We start from the raw sequence: 15,482 nt of genomic DNA on the forward strand, positions 1-15,482 counted from the left end.
CAGAAAAGCGGTGGCCCCAGCCAGTGGAATGCCCCGCCTCCATCTTTCCATACCAAGCTGTGCTTCCTGCCTCATCTCATCGGTTGCATCCCTTAAGTTCAGCTGAGGGCAGCGTTGTCCAAAAATGCCTTCTAGATATTCAGTATCTTCATTTTGTAGGATTGGGCGTCATTTCTTGCACAAATATCAGAAGCAAATGCCTGAAGCACCTGAAAGGTAATTTTGTTTAAGTCCAGTTTGCTTAGTGCCCTTATCGCGTAAGCAGGTGCTTACAGAGCCCAATACCGTTCCATTCCAGATGCTTCTGGTGCTTCAAGGAAAAGAACGTTGGATTTGTGGGCCCTACGACCTCTAATGTAAATGTCATGCTGTGCTTAGTTGTGTAGGTCAATGCCAAGAAGTAGGATAAAGCATGTGGTTAATAATTGGAAAAAGCGGGGGGCCTTCTAATCCTCTGCAGCATGTCATATGCAAACACTCTGAAGGACAAGTAAGTGTCGTCTTTGTGCAAACAAGGACCATCGTCCTATCGGAAGGAAAGGCAGCCTCAGTGCAGTGTTTGTGGACATGTAAGCAGGCCGCGGGGCAGCCAAGAGGACTGTGGGGCAGGACCCCTTCTTGCGAAGGATCACAGGGTGTTTTCTTAAGTCAAACAATTTTACACGTTGCCCAGCACCTTTCATAAAGAGATGTTCTGAAAGATGTTCTGTTTGTCTGATATGAACTCTGACAAAAAGCCAATGATAGTTGCATTTGCTGTTCCCAGTGTATCATTCACTGATGTAGCAATCTCTCATGTTCTCTCTCGTTCTCTCTCTGCATTTCTCTGTCTCTTCCTCTCTGTGTCCCTCTGCACCTCTGTATCTCTCTCTCTGGGTGAGAGTTGCATTGTCAGTTGTGCTTTTGCTAGTGCAGCACTGCCATTGGCGGCAGCAGCCTGACCAGAGAGAATACACAGATATCTCCAACGGGGGCTTAACTGTATTTCATTAAAAGGAAAGATTTAATAAAAAAAATACTTAAATGTATTAACATTGGAAAATGACAGTTTGTTAAATGTTCTAAAGTCAGTTTCTAATGCTCACTTCCCGTATGTATTCTAATCATAATAAGAATGTTACATTATCAAAGGAGGGGCCCTCCCATCTCCCGCATCGCTCCTCTGGGGCAGGACCAGGTTTGGCATACACCCTGCTAGGCCTCCTACTCTAGGCTGGGAGGGGTACCTGTTCCCCTCTGGCAGTGTAGAGTTCCATGCCCTAACACAGTATGGCCCTCATTACGACCCAGGCGGTAAGTTACCGCCTGGGCCGTGACTTTACCACCATGGCGTAAACTACGTTTACGCCATGGTGGTTGGCGGACTTACCGCCCCATTCCGACCTTGGCGGGGCGGTAAGTCCCCAATCCCCATTTACCCTTCCCCATTCCCATTTTTGCCCCATAGGGCATAATGGGAGTGGGGAAGGCGTTAATTACGCCACCGTAAATTACGGTGGCGTAATTAACTCCATGGTCCCTTAGCGCCATGGATTTTAACACCTGCTAAAAGCAGGTGTTAAATCCGCCATGGCGCTAAGGGACCTCGTACTCAGGCGGTAAGGGTCGGCGCTGTTTACGCTGCCGTAAACCCCTTACCGCCTGGGTCGTAATGAGGCCCAGAATGTCCTTGTTTTGATTTCCTTCCTGTGCGCTCAGATGCCGTTTTCACATGGAAATAATGTAGCCAATGTGTTCCTAATGGGAATACTGCTCAGGCACCTTCCATTTCATCGTTGCTTAGCTCTACGCGCCCCCGAAACAAACATCCCTCAGAAGCAGAAAAGCCATATGCAAATCAGCCTCGCAGTTCTGGACGGGCCGCTTTCTTTGGCGGTAGAGTAAATACTGATGTGGGAAGACAGTGTTTTCTTTTTATCTGCCTTTTCGAGAATTGTTTTTTCTTTTTTCTTTAAATATTACTGCAGTCTACCAGTTCCATGCTGGCCAGAATTTCCAGCTGTGTCCTTTTCAGTACTTGCAAGAGAATATGTATTTTGGACTTAATAAAAGCCTGTGTCCCTGTTTCCTTTGATTCCATGTCCAGTGATCTCAGGCTTAAGCCCTTAAGAATTTTATGTTATTTTATTGTCATACCACAAATCATACTCGAGAGCAGCGGAGCGCTTTGCAATGGGAGCGTGCCAGCATTGGCCTTGGCATTTATACAGTAGTGCAGTACATTTGACGGAGGGACGGACAGATTTTAATTTGTCCGCACGTATTGTAGGGAAAGCCATGCTTGCAGTGTTTTGCAGAACTGGATTATGGGTTAGCTTGGATTGCAACCGTTTCATAGTTTTGCTACGTGAGGCACGAGAGACACCAGAGGTGTGGAGTGTAGCCACCAAGTATGTTGGTGCTCCATTTCAAACACGCAGCTTTGAGTATAATTTATAACCGGGAGGGGGAGCTAGTAGAGCTTGTAAAGAGTAGGAGATATACAGTGGATATTGCAGGGAGGCTGTAATGATTGTTGTTGCATGAGTTGTTGTTTGATGGGGTGATTGATGAGGACAAATTCAGTTTTTGGGATTCAGTTTAAGGTAGTCATTTGACATTGAGGTTTGGATAGTAGCCTGGAATCCATGGAGGTGTACAATGTCCTGGGGCCGGTGACCATAAGGTACTGCTGTGTCTCCTCAGCATACTGATGGATGGTTATTTGAGATTATTTAGGAGTATTTCCAAGAGCTCTATGTATAGATTTAAAACAATTGAAGAGATAATTAAACTTTGGGTGGTCCCACACATGAGTTGGTTGGAACATAAGTAGCTCTTCTGTACGGCCTCTTGTCTTGTGTATAGGTAGGATGCTCACCATTTTAGGATAGTTTCAGAGAAGTACATCCTGTCAGTGAGGAGGAGTGTTAGGTGGTCAACTATGCTGTAGTCAGATGAGAGGTCTCAGAGGAGTAAGAGGAATGTGTACACTGTGTCAGTGATTCTCAGTGCATCATCCATTGCTTGGCTGTTTGCTGTCTCAGTGCTGCATTTGGGGGGGAAGCTGGACAGGTAATCATGGACAAGGCCAAACTGGTTGATTTTTACAAGTAGTTGGGTCACAACTACTTTCTTGATAAACTTCCTGATGAATGGGATGCTCGCAATGAGGCTGTAGTGATATCTGAGTAGTCTTCACTTTGCTAAGGGAGACATTCACAATACTAAGAAGTGTGAGGGTGCTGGGCCTCTAACAAAAGGATATCTGACCCTCACACTTGCATAACAAATAACGCAAAAAGGAAATATATGGCAATTTAATTCAAAATCAATGTATAACATATGATCTGATTCACAATATGATCAATTTCTCTTCTCATAACCTCACTGAGTTTCCCTTCCCAAGATCAGAACAAGGGTTTTCACCACAGTTCAAAGGAAACAAGGAAATCTGCTTTAACACAAAGTTCCAGTACAGCTCTTAAGATTTAGTACTTGATGACATTAAGTTCTGGTTCCCACTCCTCCTGGAATAAGAACAGTTTCACATTTGTCTTCTCCAAGTAAGCAACAAGTAACAACAAATGTCTTTTCTCGGATAATTGTCACAACCCTGGGTTTCACAAAGAAATATACTATTCCAACTCCTCCTGGGCTAAGGACAGGTTTCACCTTTGTAGTAACAACAACAAAATAATTGTAATATATTTTCGACAGGCTTTCACTATTCTTTTCAAATGCCACACATCAACATGAGTTGTTTCTATTAGAACCATTGTTCAGTACTTGCATCAACTACTAGCTGGCTGATTCCTTTGCCAGGCTCTTTTAGGCAACAACCTCTGCCCTACAATTATACTGGCCTGCCTGTCTATTTCTTCAACAATAAAACAGAAAAGTGCTTCAGTGGTAACTTCCAACTTAGAATAACAACAACTTCATTGGCCTTCTTTTGCAAGTTGCGGTGAAACAAGAAACCACATTAGTATTCTTTAAGATTTCTTGGCAAATCTTCTCCTCTGCCTCTGGATAACCTTCTCCTAAGGGTAGCATGCTTGCCACCTTTCTTCCCCCCCGTACCAACAACCAAAGGATGACTAACAAATATCTCACTTTTTCTCTATCTTGGCTTTGGCAATGTAGGTTTCTATCACCTGAAGTTCTGTGTTTCATAGCACATAAGCAGTAAGTCTCACAATCATTAAGCCTCTCAGTATTCCTCTCTTGCCTTGAGTATTGGTTGTTATATTGGTATTTCTGGTGGTCAATATACTCTTGGCTTGTGTAATGCGTGAAAGCTTTAGGACTGTTTACAGCATTCCCCTGGGGGTTTGGGTTTTCCTCACTCTCATGCGCTTATTCATACAGTCCCTTCAATTCAATAGGCACCACGTTTGTTGGTTTCATGTAGTTTGGTATTCAAAATTACTGCTGCTGCTGCTTTCACTTGCTCATGAGTGATGTGGCCTGCCGTGAACACGCGGACAGCGTTGGAGTGATCCGGATTCACTTTCAAGCTGTGAACTCACCGGGTAAGATGCTCAGTTACGCTTCGCTCGGTGTTCGCAAGTCTACTATACGTGTGCTCCTTCTGGTCAGGTTCCAGCCTCCTCTGGCCCTTCTCCACTCATGCCACTGAGGAATGGAGACTTCTCTGCTCCTCAGAGGGCCAGGTGCAACATAGAACCTCCAAAGTGGGAACACTTCCCTCGCTACTGCTGCTTCCCACTGAGCAAACTCTGCACAAGGAGATTTTACCAGACAAGTATCTCTTCTTCATGCTCCCGATGCGAGTCTAAGGCAAAGACTCTCTCTGGACCCGCCTTGGCTTCTGGTGTTCCAGCGGTCCCGGAGTCTTCTCTCACCACAGACCTCCTTCTCAGCTGCAACCACAGCCCACGCTGCTGCTTCTTCTTCCACTGTGCTTCTTCTCTCTCGCTCTTCCTCCTAATGCCTGCCCCTGAGAGGGCTTTTTAAGCTTCTCAGTCCACTTCAGGTGTTGGTCATTTACACTAATTAAGAGATCACTCTCACAGTAGTGTTCACCTGCATACTTTTTCCTCATTCTTGAAATGCTTGGCAACAAAGTTAGTATTTCTAACTCTTTGCGTTTTGCTGATTTGCCTTCTGTTTTCTACAACATTCTTTGAAGGAATTTCATACCATTTAGTGATCAATCTTGTTTGACAGAAGGAGTAAAGTCTTCTAGGATGTTGGTGATTATATATGCTTTCCATTACCGGCCTTAGAATGGGTTTTATTCCCGTTTATACCACAGGGGATTTGGCTGATTTTACCCACATTTAGTTGTTCAACTGTTATTATTGTGGCAACAAGTGATTTAGGTATTTTGGCATTTGTAACATATATCCGTTAGAGGAACGTAAATAATATGGGCCTCATTACGACAGAGGCGGAACGGGTTAACGGGCTCTGCTAAAGGATACGGACCCATTAAACCCGCTCCGCCTCATTACAAGCTCCCCTCGCGGGACCCGGTAAGTAACGCCTGATCAAACCAGGGAGGGATCGTAATCAGCCCGTTGTTTGCACCCTCTCCCATTCCCATTGAGCCCTATGTGGGCTCAGATGGGAATGGGGAAGGTCCGGGCTCGGGTTCCTGGAGGGAGGAATTACCGGGCCCTCCGAACTCGGAATGGCCCGGTAATTCCCCATTCTTGGAACCTGGACCCGATTTCGGCGGCAGCCATGCCGCCAATAGAGGCATGGCCACCGCTGAAGTGGTAATGAGGCCCTATGTCTTACCCCATTGATATGTCTCACCTCACTGAGCCTTTTTCCCCTTCCAGTTTGTTTGTTTGTTTGTTTATTATATTTCTATAGCGCTCCGGACCCGGGAGTATAAGGGCGCTTAGTACAAGTTACAAGGCACAGTACATGGTAATAAACAGTAGTAGTAGTAGATCAACAAATATACATAATATATATACATATATATATATATACAGAATATACAAACAGTAGAGGTAATAACAACCAATAATGACAGAGATGAGACATGTGCAATATGTACAATTTATAGCTGATCCTCACACAGAGCACCACCCCTAAGTTCAGGATCAGGAAGCGCCTGCCTTTCCCTGGCTGCCTGGGAGGAGACTTTAGTCAGAGATTTGGTAAGGGGTCCATAGGATTTATTACAGCCCACTGCAAGGGTGTCTAGATATTAATGCAGCGTTAGGACCAATCTTACAGGTTTGGATGACCAGATATGATTGTTTATCCATCCCTTAGTGTGACTTGGTCTTCATTTGCTGGTTCTCAGCAAATCATTTATATATTTTTTGACCTGAGAACCCAGCATGGGTAAAACTCTATCTTGCATGGTTTTTCACTGTTCATATTTTGCCTGACCCCCTTCCAAACTGGACATTTTGGGAAAAAGTTATCAAAAGGTGAAAAACGTATCAAGAAAATAAAAAAAATGCTGCGCTTGGCCTACTCCCATTAATTCGCCTATAGAGAAAAAAGTTCATCGATTGAACACCCAAAGCAGGAAAATTGCTAGGTGGATTTAGACTAAATAAGAAACAAGTTGGGGCAAAAAGCTGTAGATGTGCCTTTTGTTGTTTTGTGGTAAATACATCCAGTAGTTTCTAAAATATGAAAACAATATATGTAATATTCAATGGAGTTTGTGTTTCCCCCTTCTCCCAAAAATTGTTTATATATCTCACATGGTGTTTTGCAGCACCAAGGCTAAAAGGCTTTTCAGAAATTAAAAAGGGCATTTTTTATTTGCTTTATTCAATCGATTCCCATGGTAACACTGAGAGAAAACAGAACATGAAAAGTGCTCAAAATGCTATGTGGAGGAGCAAAGGTATCCACTCACATCAGGTTAGAGCTAGGGAGGGGGAAAGGGGATAACATGTAAATACAGGGGTTTGGGGCTGTGCTGGGGAGCCTTTTGGAGGTAGAACATTTGTGGTTTATCTCGAGAATATGGGAGGAATCTTGTGAGCTTATTGTGTAAAATAGGAAGACATGCTCGGAAAAGAAAATGCATCATATGAACCAAAGAGTGAAAGGGGGTAATGTGGGAGGATCAGAGAGAGAAAACACAATGGAGGAGAGTGGAAAATAGGAAGGAACACATGGTGAGTGCCTGTGGGGATGGTGAGACTTTTTAAGTTTCAATCATTTTCCCATACTGCGGGAATCAGCAAATGTTATCTTATTGTGGTAATCAGCATGCTCTGGAATGGTTACCAGGAAATTATCATGGGACTAGGAAAGGGGGTAGTCACTGGGATGTACATTGAAATCTGCATAGCTCACAGTTACTAGGCAGGGTGCAATGGGTCTTTGGGATTAATTGGTGCAACATGTACAGTGGACACAGTCATGACCAGTGGAATACAATGGACATGGCCACAACCAGTGAACTCTGAGTCTATTGGCCAAGGCTAGTTGTCCACTGGGAAGGGCTGAATGGCAGCAGATCCTGGGGCTACTAGGAGTTGATGGGCCTCGGCTTGGTCAGGGCAACTGCCTACCTTCCTTTCAAATCATTGGTGCAACATGTACTTCGGCTGTGGCCACTGGGTCACGAAGAAACTATAGTATCACAAAAGCCTTGAAATTCAGTGAAAAAACTTTAGTTACGAGAGAAGGAAAGTGATCAGCTTATCACTACAAAACTGTAGAAATTCAGATGGTGTGGGAATGATGGCCATCTTAACTCAGCACCCACTGTTGCAAAGATCACTCGAGAGCACATACATGGTTTCACAGAAGGTAGTGTGAGGGGTCAGACATGTGAGGTGGATACCTTTGTAAAAGGATTTCAACATTTGTCATTTTATTAAGTAAAAAGGTTGGATATACGCCTCACTAGCTCTACCCTGATGAGGATTTCCCTGCGTAAAATAAACTAAAGGAAAGACTCTAACAAAAGATATCTGTCCCTCAAATATATACATTCAACAAAGCAATAAGTAAATGCATGGCAGCTCAATTCAACAAAATTTAATATGGCAATTTAAGTTAAAATATGACACAATCCCTTCTTATGATTGGGTTCCCCTTCCCCAGATAGAAGCAGGATTCTGCTCCATAGTTCAAAAAGTAATAAGGAAATCCTGATTTTTAACAAAGTTCCAACACAGTTCTAGGTAACTTCAACTTGACAACAGAAAGCTTTGTCACTTTAATGATATACTAAGGAAATATATGTTATTTCTCTTCTTTGAATTAGAATGAGCCTCAGAATGATCTTCTTGACATGAACAACAGTGAATGTCTTTGTCAGGATTGGTTGCCACAAGTGAATATTTCTGAATAATTGCAGCTCCTGTACAGCAGGTCTATAGAGTTCTACCTCCAGGACCACCAACAACATAAATTGTCTTTGTTAGGACCACAGTTCAGCACTTTAACAACAGTTACCTGGTTTACTTCCATTACAGGCCAACTACCTCCATCAGACCTGGCCTACTCCCATTGCAGGCATACTACTTCAAAGGTTTTCCATCCGGGTATACTCTGCTGCCCAAACAGCGTTTCACAAAACAGAAAGTGCTTCAGTGGTAACCTTCATCTTGGAACAGCTTTATAACAGCTTCACAATGTTCGTTATTTTGCAGCATTAAAATGTAGAAACTTTTCAGGGAAACAAATTTCACATTGGTGCTCTTTAAGACCCCTCTGCAAATGATGCTCCTCTCCTTCTGAATAACCTTTTCCAGAAGGGCAGCCTTTTTGCCACTTTTGTTTCCCCACTGCACAAGTAACCAAATACTGACACAGATAGAGTCTTTTTGTGCTTCTTTCTTGGATTTTGCAATGTGTGTTTATATCAGCTGTTTTTATATGTTTCACAAAACATGAATAGTAATTTTCACAACCCCTGGGTCTTCCATTGCTCCCTTTTCGCCTTTGGCAATAGGTTTTTGTGCTTGTGTTGCTTAGGTTTTGTTTTCTCTTTGCTTGTGTAATGGTTGTATGCATTAGCTTATTACAATGTTGCCCCACCGGGTTGTTGGACTGTCCATAAACTCACATGCCTAAATGTAAAGTCACTTGGTTTCAATGAGTACAACTTTTGCTGCTTTCTGATGGTTTGGTATTCAAAAGTACTACTAACACTTCTGCCACTCATACGTGAGTGAAACCGCCTGACTTGATGATCCGAGCCGTCTCAGAGCACTCCGCAGTCACTTTCCACTTGTGAACTCACTGGGTGTGTCGCACGCTTCCGATACTCTTGGTGTTTGTAGCTCTTCTTCTGAAATGGCTTCTCACAATCCGGTGAACAGCTTCTTCTGGTCCACCTTGGCCAGCACCACTTGTTACCGGAGCATCCTCTGCTCCTGAATCTCTCTGGTGCATGCCAGCCCCCGGAGACAGCCCATGATCCCTGACCATTGAGTAAGCTGGCTGCTCAGGTGCAAAAACACTTTGAAAGAGTAGGTTTTTCGAACTGTGTCAATCTTGCCATAGTTCTAAACGCACTAGCACTGATGCAAACCTGCTGTAATATGGCCCACCTACTTTACAGTATATCTTAAATGATGCTAGACAAAAACCCAAGGGTCTAGGCGGGGCCTGATGCACCTAGTGACAGCAATCTGACGCTGAAAGAAGCATCACTTCTGTTAAGCTGGATAGATGGCAAAGAGAATTATAACTATCCACAGCTGTAAAAAATATTTTCAAACAAAATGTATATTCAGAGCAAGAACATGGGCCAAGTTTAAATGTTGTTTTATTATGTATGCGGTACATATCAGAATAAGAACAAATTGAATCAGACAAAAATGAGTGTTAAGCATAGCCTTAGCGACAAAAACCCAGGACACAAATTATCATTAAGTGGTCATTGGTGTCAGAACCTATTTATCTTCAAGTCTAGCACTTTATTAATGGCACATTTGCAATTAAATTACCTAAAAAGCTTTATTAGATTATAGCTTTGGCTTGGAAACCATGATTTAGCTCCCGGTGGATGCATTTATTTCGTTTACTTATGCATTACTATACGTCTTGGACGGTTCCCGTTGCGCTTTTTAGATCAGAACCTGAGGTTTTGTCACTGCTGTTAATAATTGCAATGTTAATGGGGAGCTGGCAGGCCTGCCACGCTCTACCGATCGCAAGTTAATGTTAAAATGAGACTCGCGATAGGAAATTGATGGATGGGATGTTGGCACTGGTGTGTTTGTAGTTGGGTAAGATCAGCGTTCATGTGCCTTCATAGACGGGAATGGAATCCTGGGAGGTGCTATACAATAGCCAAACTAAAGCATCAGGTGACCCATGGGCCATGGTGAAGATGACTGTGGTGCGTCCAGTGGAGACACTGCAATGACCTACCAAAAGCTGCAGGAGGAGGAGGAGGAGGAGGCAGTAGTATAGACACTGAAGAAAGACAATGGGGAAATCAAGTACTATTATCTCTCCTTTTTAGCCTACCTTCTAAAATAACTGATAAAAAGCAGAATAGGGACAAGTACATTGATCCATCTGTCAATTTCTCTGTCATTCTTTCTGTCTTTCTTTTGGTCTGTCTGTTTATCTATTTACTTGCCTTTCTGTAGAAAGCTCAATATGTGTCTATCTTTCTATGCATCTATCTATCTATCTATCTATCTATCTATCTATCTATCTATCTCATATTTATAGATAGGTGGTAACCTACCATCTCACCTCACTCATTCAATGAACTCGGCGCCATGAAAAACAAACATTTTGAAAGTACATTTCACCAAGAATCCGTGCTAAATTTGTAAAATTTAAATAAATCCTAGCACTACACGTTCTGCCACTCCATGGACAGGTTAGAGGGGCATGGATTGAGGAAGTGTTTTTCACTGAACTTGAAGCAACCATATGATCAGGGGTATTTGGATTTGCTTTTTCGGGAAAGAAAGCATGTTAACATACTTCTGCTCCTGTCTGTCTCCAAAGCAATCAATAAGATACACAGTGCATACAATCTTGTTTTACCTTTTCCCGAGAATATTGGTATGAGGAAGAACTTGGCAGACAGATGTACATGGGGCAGTAGTGGGGCAAAAAGCAGCATGAATATTTGTGATTACACTGGCAATAATTCCAGCATATAACATTGCAAAACTTTTCTAGAACATGCAACATAAACATGTTTTAAAGGGGCAATGATTGCATGAATTGTTTAGGCAATCCCCAGCTTGTATTTGCGCCCACAAAGCATGGAAGGGGCAGTGCTGGCATTCTTGAGACCTTCATAGGCCTCATGATTTTCACTGAGGAATCCACAAGTGTATGAAACCGTGTTTCCCACTGGCAATACTGGCATAACTCATGATTTTCTTTGGGCACAATATAGCCTAGCTTGCCAGCCTAGGACCCACTTATGTACGTTTAGACCTGGTGTTTTGGTACAGTGGTGTGTTCATTGCATTTCAATAGTTAACTACCGCAGACCAAATCGTTACTTGACTTGCTTGTCTGTTCCATACATCAGTAAGGTCTTACTTCTATAGTTTCTCAATTCTGGATGCAACGCCCTCTGTTTGTCACACTCCATTCACTCAGTGCTGTCTCTTCTGATGTCCCGGGCCCCACTAGTGGAGACAGAGAGAGGGGGTGGGGGTGGGATAGTGGACGTGGTTGTGGAGAGGGAGACAGACAGGCAGAGAGAAAGAGACGGTGTGGTTACTGAGGCAGGGCTGGCCCATGCCACATGCCTACTTACCTCCGTGGCACACACTCTTTGACATGCATGCTCTCACATTTCATCTTATCCAGGCCTGTCCACTGTGCTCCATCCTGTGTCCTGTTAATGCATCGACTGCAGAAGCATAGCGACATGCCAGCTGCCGAACAAAGCACTCTGAAAGCTGCACAAAACCTGCCACACTGGCAACACCAGTACAAGCGTCGTGCTGACCCTTCACCCCTATGCCGTGATTCAGCTGTCTGGTCCAGTCACTGCCCACACTGTATGCAGGCTGAATGTTATACACAAAGAGCCTAACCATTGTGAGCATCACAGGCTTGGGACAACGCACAAGATGTCTGACTAAATGCATTGATGGGACCACTGTCAGAGCTGGGAAGGTCTGGCTTATCCACCAATCAGCAGGAGTGAGGGCATCCACACTATGGCAAAGGCAGCCACACAACCAATCTGCTTTGGGGACAAAATCATAATTCAATCATAAGAACTGCAAAGCAGTAAGTTGCTCGGTAGGATAGCTCAGGGGCAACGTGCTCGCCTTGGTAACAAGACGACAGGGAGCAACACAGGTTCGATCCTCGGGTCTGCGCTTAAAAACCTCTGGGTATTAAGCATGCTACAAATAACCTATAATAACAATAATAACAATAATAATAATAATAATCAAGCCAGAAGGCAACCTGTGCAGGTGATAGAAAATAACTCCCAGGGCTCAGCCCCTGCAAGCACTTGTAGACATTAAGCACTGATAATGCATATTCTAACATGATCATTTAATAAAATCAGTTATAAATAGTTGGAGGGGGAGAAACACAAAAAGAAAGCAACACACCTATAATAATGGAGGGTTATGAAAAGGTTCAAAGGGAGGTTTGCAGAACCAAAACGTGGGCATGGAGATCTCTCCCATTAATCAGCAGTGAAGCAATATTACTTGAGTACACAATTAAACGAAAACAGTGAGATGTACTGAGGTGAAATGCATTTCAAAGCGTGCATTGCATTGAAATAGACTTCTGTGAAATATTTGCGTTGAATTGCATTCCAATAGGTGGTCTTGTGATGAAATGACATACATCCACATATATCTGTCTACTTAAAATGTGTTAATTGCTAATAAACTAATCTGGGACCGGCTCCAAATGAGCCTGTTATCTTCCCAAGCAAACACCAGTATAGTTGAAACAACAGGACATACTTGTGAGCCGTTACATCTGAAAGACCATGGAGTCTTAGTGCCTAGAAACCGATATACTCTTAAACAGAATGGGCCTCATTACGAATCAGGCGTTAAGGGGTTAACGGCGCTGTAAACGGCGCTGACCCTTAACGCCTGATTACAAGGTCCCTTAGCGCCATGGTGATATTAACGCCTGCTTTTTGCAGGCGTTAAAATCCATGGCGCTAAGGGACCATGGTGCTAATTATGCCACCGTAATTTACGGTGGCGTAATTAGCGCCTTCCCCACTCCCATTATGCCCTATGGGGCAAAAATGGGAATGGGGAAGGGTAAAATGGGAAATGGGGATTTACCACCCCACTCACCTTGGAATGGGGCGGTAAATCCGCCATCCACCATGGTGTAAACATAGTTTACACCATGGTGGTAAGGGTACGACCCAGGCGGTAACTTACCGCCTGGGTCGTAATGAGTAGTTGACATGCACCCTGGTGGCAAATGAGAGGTAGTTCTTGCTTAAGTGGAGGACACCAACACTCGGAGGTCACAAACCAAATCACAAACGTGTCTTCAGGTTAGTTTTGATGTGTGTTGTGTAAAAACACTACCTTACCTATACATGGAGTACTACAACTTCCAGTCACTCCCAAATGACTTCTCCCTCCCCTCATACACACAACCAATGCACGCATTAAAAATTCTGTTCTGAATCAAAAAACAAATCAAGCCGTTTAAGGCTTTTACGTATTTATATAATGTTACCTATCTGTCTACAAGGCTGAATCTCATGATGCTTTGTTTAGAACAACATTGAAACGTAGGAAAATGCTAAGCAGAATTCAGATGGGGGGAAGAAAACGAGGAGAATCCAACATTTTCAGCAGAATACCCAGGGTACAAGCACAACTCACAAAACCCCAGCTGATTCAATAATCAATTTGATTCATTAGCCTAGGTTTACTGACAAGCAAACATTTTCCCAATAAATTAATACATAAACAATTGTAGGCTTTTGTAGATGTGAGAGGTCTCAGCTGTGTGCGAGTGCAAATCGAAGTATATTGGAATGTTCCCTGATGTAACTATTACTCAGATATATCACCCTTAAGAACATCTACAAGCCACAAGTACTAGCACAATGCATTTAATAAATTGAGGACCATCTTGATTTAGAGCATTGGCAGAAGACCATGTTTGTAACCAGTGCTGGGCGTGACATGAGTGTGCAGTAATTGTCCTGCTGATGTCGATCACATCTGCTGACACAGCACTGTTTTTGGACATGTCCACAGGTGCATGGAAGAAACTTGCTCTCAATCGATTTTGATAGAAATTCACACACAGAGAAGATCTACGATGATCACCGGAAGTTCACATTACGGATTGTGTACGATCAGCTGGGGCGGCCCCTTCTCTGGCTTCCGAGCAATGGGCTTGCTCCGGTCAATGTCTCCTATTTCTTCAACGGGCGATTGGCTGGACTTCAGCGCGGCGCCATGAGTGAACGAACTGAGATTGACAAGCAGGGCAGGATCCTCTCCCGCACGTTTGCCGATGGAAAAGTGTGGAGTTACACATACCTTGAAAAGGTGAGGCTTTGTGAGTGTAAACTTGTTTGGAATTGAGCAGCTTTACACTAAATTGTGTTTTCAGTGTGTTTGTATTGGATGAAATGAGATTAGTTCTTATGGACCTAGACAGTGATTAACTATGACAATATTTGGATTTGGATTTCAAGGCTATATAAAAGAGCTACTGAATCATCACAGGTGAGCATCCAAGAAAATCTAAAGCTTGGAAATGAGTTATCCATCCCAAACAAATAATGCTTTATTGAGAGACCACCCTCAACACGAGGAGTTTCTTCCCTCCCCACTCAAGGTGTCACGCAACAAACTATTTAACTGATTCTTTTCTTCAGCTCTACTTCAGGTGTATATCATGACCCTTGTATCCCTTTCCCCTGAGCTAACAATGAGCCAAGAACCAGGTCAGTGTACGGGAAATATATTGGCATGTATTTAAATAAAAGTAATAGAAATTAGCACAAAAACTTCAAACACCACTTGATCCATGGCATAACACATCAACTTCTCTCAGCATAAATAAATCACAAAAATGAGTTGAAAAGAACGCAATCACAATTCTTCACTTTCTGCAAATTTCTCCTCAAGAAATAATTACAATGATCAATAACGAAATCAATTATCATGTAATGTGCGATTTTGATTTTCCTGTGGGTTTAAAAGGCTAGCAGTAGGATTTCAAGATTGGTACAAATACATATGTCAATTATGATTTCGCCCACACCTTTGGTTTAAAATGAACACATGGTGAATTAGCTGTTTGTTTTTCACCCCCGACCCCGACTTTGTTTTGTGTTGGAGAAGGCAGACCAAAAAATTTGAATGAATTGGGGAATTTTGGTTATCTGACTGCCCTCCACTGAAAGGCCTGCGTTGGGGAATCTGGATAAAAAGGTTGGACTGATTTAAGAACAAAGACACACCTCTTCCTTAAAGAAGTAGGAGTCAGCAGGACAAAAAGGATTGCCCAATTAAATTATAGGCAATAGTTTTCAGCGCACACTGGCAAGTGAGCTTTGGGAATTTCGAATTTTAACAAAATTCATC

The 15,482-nt window shown here is 43.1% G+C and overlaps 1 protein-coding gene across 7 annotated transcripts in view; it reads left to right on the forward strand.

Annotated features, from left to right (window-relative positions):
• The window catches only part of TENM2 (teneurin transmembrane protein 2), a 3,863,575-nt gene that overhangs the window by 3,815,475 nt on the left and 32,618 nt on the right, over window positions 1-15,482 (forward strand). For all 7 annotated transcript variants that reach the window (XM_069654289.1, XM_069654288.1, XM_069654292.1 and 4 more), the window contains one exon: window positions 14,142-14,438. In XM_069654289.1, coding sequence (XP_069510390.1) covers window positions 14,142-14,438 — 297 coding nt within the window. The remainder of the gene's footprint in view (window positions 1-14,141; window positions 14,439-15,482) is intronic.

This window comes from Ambystoma mexicanum, chromosome 3q (assembly GCF_040938575.1).
Source record: "Ambystoma mexicanum isolate Mex_15411 chromosome 3q, UKY_AmexF1_1, whole genome shotgun sequence".
NCBI lineage: Eukaryota > Metazoa > Chordata > Amphibia > Caudata > Ambystomatidae > Ambystoma > Ambystoma mexicanum.